This window comes from Ruditapes philippinarum, unplaced genomic scaffold (assembly GCF_026571515.1).
Source record: "Ruditapes philippinarum isolate M1 unplaced genomic scaffold, ASM2657151v2 ctg4704_1_1_1_1, whole genome shotgun sequence".
NCBI classification, from domain to species: domain Eukaryota; kingdom Metazoa; phylum Mollusca; class Bivalvia; order Venerida; family Veneridae; genus Ruditapes; species Ruditapes philippinarum.
In genome coordinates this window covers 18,586-24,761 of record NW_026855486.1, presented here as the reverse complement: position 1 = coordinate 24,761, position 6,176 = coordinate 18,586, and the positions used below count along the sequence as shown (strand labels likewise).

General features: G+C 32.6%; 1 protein-coding gene across 1 annotated transcript; it reads left to right on the top strand.

Annotated features, from left to right (window-relative positions):
* The first annotated feature begins 231 nt into the window (after window positions 1–231).
* On the top strand, window positions 232–2,278 carry LOC132743515 (phospholipid-transporting ATPase ABCA1-like). Its single transcript, XM_060732045.1, has 4 exons — window positions 232–298; window positions 1,007–1,121; window positions 1,432–1,535; window positions 2,156–2,278. The coding sequence occupies exons 2-4, from the start codon at window positions 1,013–1,015 to the stop codon at window positions 2,276–2,278; spliced, it is 336 nt and encodes a 111-aa protein (XP_060588028.1). The 5' UTR covers window positions 232–298; window positions 1,007–1,012.
* The last annotated feature ends 3,898 nt before the right edge of the window (window positions 2,279–6,176 follow it).

Genomic DNA, 6,176 nt, shown 5'->3' with positions numbered 1-6,176 from the left:
GTTTTGCACTCGACAGTATGTTCATGAAACGGGATCAATTAAGCTAGCCTGCAACTTTTTATTTTCTTGGGGTTTTTTGGCCTTTTTTACAGTATATACATAACATGTACTAAAAATTTTATTCATACAGAAATGCAGATAGGGCTTATCGATAGTGTGAAATGGGGGCGTGGTTTATAATCCCCGGCGTAACAATGTTTTACTGTGGAAACCTGATGTTGATGCATAATATGGACGTGTACTACCTCATAGTGTTTATGTTCCTGGAAATGTTTGCCCTGTCTTCTATTGCTTTTTTGTAAGTATATCACTTAAAGGAACTAGACCTGAAAACATGGCATTTTTCATTACATCAGGAACTAATATGGTATATTTAGGCCATGGCATTTTTCATTACATCAGGAACTAATATGGTATATTTAGGCCATGGCATTTTTCATTACATCAGGAACTAATATGGTATATTTAGGCCATGGCATTTTTCATTACATCAGGAAATTATATGGTATATTTAGGCCATGGCATTTTTCATTACATCAGGAACTAATATGGTATATTTAGGCCATGGCATTTTCCATTACATCAGGAACTAATATGGTATATTTAGGCCATGGCATTTTCCATTACATCAGGAACTAATATGGTATATTTAGGCCATGGCATTTTTCATTACATCAGGATCTAATATGGTATATTTAGGCCATGGCATTTTTCATTACATCAGGAACTAGTATGGTATATTTAGGCCATGGCATTTTTCATTACATCAGGAACTAATATGGTATATTTAGGCCATGGCATTTTTCATTACATCAGGAACTAATATGGTATATTTAGGCCATGGCATTTTTCATTACATCAGGAACTAATATGGTATATTTAGGCCATGGCATTTTTCATTACATCAGGAACTAATATGGTATATTTAGGCCATGGCATTTTTCATTACATCAGGAACTAATATGGTATATTTAGGCCATCATGACACTTTTTATTATTATTTTAGGATCTTATGGTATACCAAAGCCATGGTATTTTCGGAATTAATCGTAGCAGACGTCGTTACTACCTCGTCAATGATGATCCGGAAAATGATGATGTCACTGTTGATGATGACTCAGGTATATCTGATTTAAGTTTATTGTTTGGAGTTATTCCCTTTCAATTAGGAGTTATTTCCCTTTCCATTATTTTATGAATTTATATAGATATCATGTATAGTAAAATAAATCAATGCTTAGTGATAACATGAATCCTTTACTGTGGAAACAGGGCTGTGTTTCAATATCATCATCTTAATTTTACCATAAATAATCATTTTAAGGCTTTAAAGGATATAATGTCAAATTTCATGAGAAATCTGTCAACACTGAACAATATGAATACAGGACAGTGTCGCCTTGTCGGACAACATATAATAAATATTTTCAGGTATATATTGGTGTGGGTGTAACACAGACTGTATCTGTACACTAGATATTAAACCAGACCTGCGAGACTTGACAAGAGGAGAAGTTGTGACCAACTTGAGAAAGGTGAGTATGAATCATATATCCTTCTATCAAGATTAATACATCCATATGTCAAGATTTAAATATATTGCATTGGTATGTCAAGATTGATATTTTATGAGGTTTTGTCATGATAAGCTTGTTGGCGTTGGTTAACCTTTTTGGTTAAGTTTCCACATCATCAGGAATTTCAATAGTAATATAATATGATAAACAAGATCAACAAGGAAATGCTGCATTCAATGAACGCAACCCTAACACGACTATCATGTGAATAAACCTTGATGATTTCAGCCTGTCACACTGATTATATGTTCAAAAGGTCAAAGATCATTGTGACCTTTTTATATGTTAAGGTCCATTTTCTTAGAAACTTTCAAAGCTTCAAACTTATTTACTCATGCTATACAATTTCACAAGGGCAGATAATCCTTAATTTATATTTTACAAAGTTATTTCCCTTTAATAACTAAGAATTTTTTTAATAGGTATTCACTAAAAAATTTAGAATGCACTTCTTAAACGGCAGATAATCCTGAAGGGCATGTTTTGGGCATTTTTTGCTAAGTTATCTTTAATCTCCCATTATAGTTTGATATTGAATATTGATAAATATGTATAATGTTATTATATTAATTTGCTAGGTATACAAGAAGGGAGATAAATCAGCATTAGACAGTCTGTCTATGAATCAGATCACTGTGTTCCTCGGTCACAATGGTGCTGGAAAAACAACAACTATGTTAGTAAAACTTATATACAGTTAACACCATTGTACACGATAAGTTAAAGTTAGATTAGACTTTTGTTCTTTGTTATATATTTAAAGCAGAACCAGCATGGTTAACATTATAGAAAATGTTAAACAGTTTAGTATATGGTTATATTTGTTGCTGATTTTCATTGAATTGTACATTCTCTAGTGATTTTAGTGATTTCAAAATTTTGAAATTCAAACTTTTTTTCAGGTCAATAATAATTGGCATGTTCCCACCCACATCTGGTATACAGTATGTTGATAATGTGATGTCAGATATGGATACTGTAAGCCGGGATCTAGGGATGTGTCCGCAATATAAAGTTCTGTTTGAAAGTTAAAATAGGAATTTCATATACATGTTTACAAAATTATAAAATAACTGACAATATCTATATAAAGTGGGCATTCTTTATTTTGAATACCATTCTGATATACACTTTTCTGTACCCAATGTTTTTATTAAGTTTAGAAAAAATGTATATGTATAAGATATACACTTTTCTGTACCCAATGTTTTTATTAAGTTTAGAAAAAATGTATATGTATAAGAAAATATTCCAAGGTAAGAATAGTTTACCATAATGAAATTTTGTATAATCTGCTGATTAAGATTTAAGTGCTTTAAAAATATTTGTAACACTGTAACTGGTAGTTTTAAGTCTATTTGGAGTGTAGGACAAAAGCTCCCCCCGTGTAAAAATGACAAGGTGGACAAAGTCCCCCCATGAAATTTTCACATAGGACAAAAGCCCCCCCCCCATCAAAAATATCAAAAGCCCCCCATCTTTTTTCACATGCACAGGTGCTCAAATTCATCAAATTTCACACAAACTATTAAATAAAAATGAAAAGAATTTGTTTTAATGTTAAAGGGAAAGACAAGGTTAGAATAAAAACTTGATTTCAGAAAAAGAATACTTAACTAATAAATCTGCAAATTTTCTGCCGCCAAATAATAATATTAAACGAATGAGAACAAAATTTAAATCGCTAAATCACCGATTGCTACAAATCAGTAGGCGCGGCCATGTTTGTGTATTGGCCGTATAAAAACAGGTGCCATGATGTCATTTCCCCACATCTTTAGATTTATGATAAATCTAGTTGAATCGTAGCGAAATATTAATATAATAAAGTATTGACAAGACAATTAAATTTTCACAGGAGGTGTAGAGGATATTTTTATGGTTCAAAATACGTAACAATATCCAAACAAAAAACTAGAAATGTGTCCATAGGACACGGGTGCCCCCACCGCGCCACTGTTCAGTCAATCTTTTTACTAAGTCAAGGGAAATAACTCTACAAATACTGGATAAATCCACAAGCGAAACCCCAGGTTGCAAATCTAAAATATGCTGAACAACCTGCCCATTAGGTTTAATGGACTATGTCAAATTCCTTTTGAGTAGCATGCGACACAAGTTGAAAATTGCAAAAATTTCTAAGTGAAGGGCAATAACTCTAAAAATACTAAATAAATCCAGACAAAAATACCTGGTGCACAACTGCACATGCTGATCAATATTCCTATAAAGTTACATGATCTCTAGGTCAAATACTTTTTGAGTTACATGCGACACAATTTGAAAATTGCAAAATTTTTACTAAGTCAAGGGCAAAATACTAAAAATATCCAGAAGAAAATACCCAGGTGCACAACTACACATAATGATCAACATTCCTGTAAAGTTTCATGACTCTAGGTCAAATACTTTTTGAGTTACGTGCGACACAAGTTGAAAATTGCAAAATTTTACTAAGTCAAGGGCAATAACTCTGAAAATACTAAAAATATCCAGACGAAAATACCCAGGTGCACAACTACACATGCTGATCAACATTCCTGAAAAAGTTTCATGACTTGGGGTAAAATATTTTTGATTTCTCGACAAAGTTAAAAATTGAAAAATTTACAAAGTCAAAAAATCAAAAAAAAAAAAGAAAAAAAACCGGGTGCCATTAAAAGGGCTGATCAACATTCATGGAAAATTTTTCCCATGATCAAAAGTCAAAATTTTTGGGTTAATTCGGCGAACAATTGAAAATTGCAAAATTTTACTAATTCGGGGGGCCAATTTAACTTGGAAAATACTCAAAATTTTCCAAAACGAAAATCCCCCGTGCACAAATTTTCTACTGCTGACCCAACATTCCTGAAAGTTTTTGATCTAGGTCAATATTTTTTGGTTACGTGCGAAAAAAAAAGTGAAAGGGCCCGGACGGAAGGAGGGAGGGACGGACGGAAAAGGGGAAAAATCTAAAATCCCCGGCCAAAATCGGGGGGGAAAAAAAAAATAAAAAAACAAATAAAAAAAATCAACGTCTACCGATTGCACCACTTCAGGCCAGTGATGCCCTTTACTCCAAACAATGCTATGTTCATTAAAGTCTCATCTTAATGTAATTAAACAATATTTCACAGATTTAATAAATACACATGTTATTATTTAACAAAGTTTCACAATCAAATAATGCAAATAAATAAACAAACGCACCAACGAATAATTGGCTGTTAATTATTGAACGGCGATAATTATCATTATTATAAAAATCCTACTAAAACGTGTTCTTAATAGTACATGTAATTAAATTTTTGCAGTTTGATTCTGACTTTCAAATTAAAAGGTGTGAACATTATGTTATAATTGATGTACACATTTCAAAAATATAAGCAACTCTTTTGAAAAGTAAATTGTTAACATGTCTGTCAACGTATGATGCTGCGCATCGTTATAGTAGCCTAATATTAACTGCAGGCAAAACATTTTTATTGGCTGCTCAAAAATCTAATTTGCATAATTTATTCACACAATTGCTGGTTCTCTTACTACTTATGTCTAATACTGTGCATTGTACATTTTAATTGTTTCCTAATTTGCACCAAATCTTTCTGTCACACTGTGTACTGACGATTTTTATTGCTCCTTGTATGCTCTGTACCGACAGACCTTTTGATCATGCACAAAGTTGCCCTGATTGGTTAATCGCCCTTGTCAAATTTTTAAAATGACGAAATAGACATCTATTTTTTACGCTTCATCAGTGAACTGATTGACCTTAGGGGAAATTAAGTTCCGCACCTGTCAAGTTATACTGTAAATTACAACGCACGTCATAAAATAGCAACACATTTTTATCCAGTTACCAATAATCATTCTAAAATTAAGTAGATTTTATGATTTTTTGTTTTAATTGGATTAAATTTACTGTAGTAGAAAATGCATATCTGTGTGGGAAAAGGGATTGGGTAGGTAGATAACATGGAAAAAAGCTTATGGCGAATGGATAAACCCGAGAATATGCGTCATTACAGGGGAAATGGGCAACTGTTGCTGTTGGTAGCCAGTTTGTAGAGTGCTACAAACCTAACAAACAGTTTTTGTTTTCATTACGATATTAGTCTGGCTGCCGATTTTCCTGCGCCATTCTCATTTTTAGCGTCAATGGCGGAAAATCGCAATCCTTCGGCAGATCTCTGCATATTTGATTTAATTGATATTTTACGCTGAAAAAAAAGATTCATGACCGGCGATGTACCCTATTCGGAACAGCTTGTCTAGCGAAAATTAAGTACAAAAATAAAAAGATATATCGTCAATTTGAAGAAGTTTCTCATAGTACCAAATTAAATTGATGGTTTATCTTATCTTTGAAAATTAAGCAGTCATTGCTTAAATCATGGTGGTGGGATCATCAGCAAGCTTGAAAATCGGACAAATGATAATTAATGTCGCGGCGTCTTCAATTAATTAATTAAAGCAATTCAGTTCCATATGATGTTTTCATAAGTAATATATAATGTACACAATAAGATTAATAAGTTCTTCATCAAGATATATTTCAGTTGTACCAGCGTGTACACCTATACCGGAAGTGGGTGTAACACGTCACAACATTTCTCA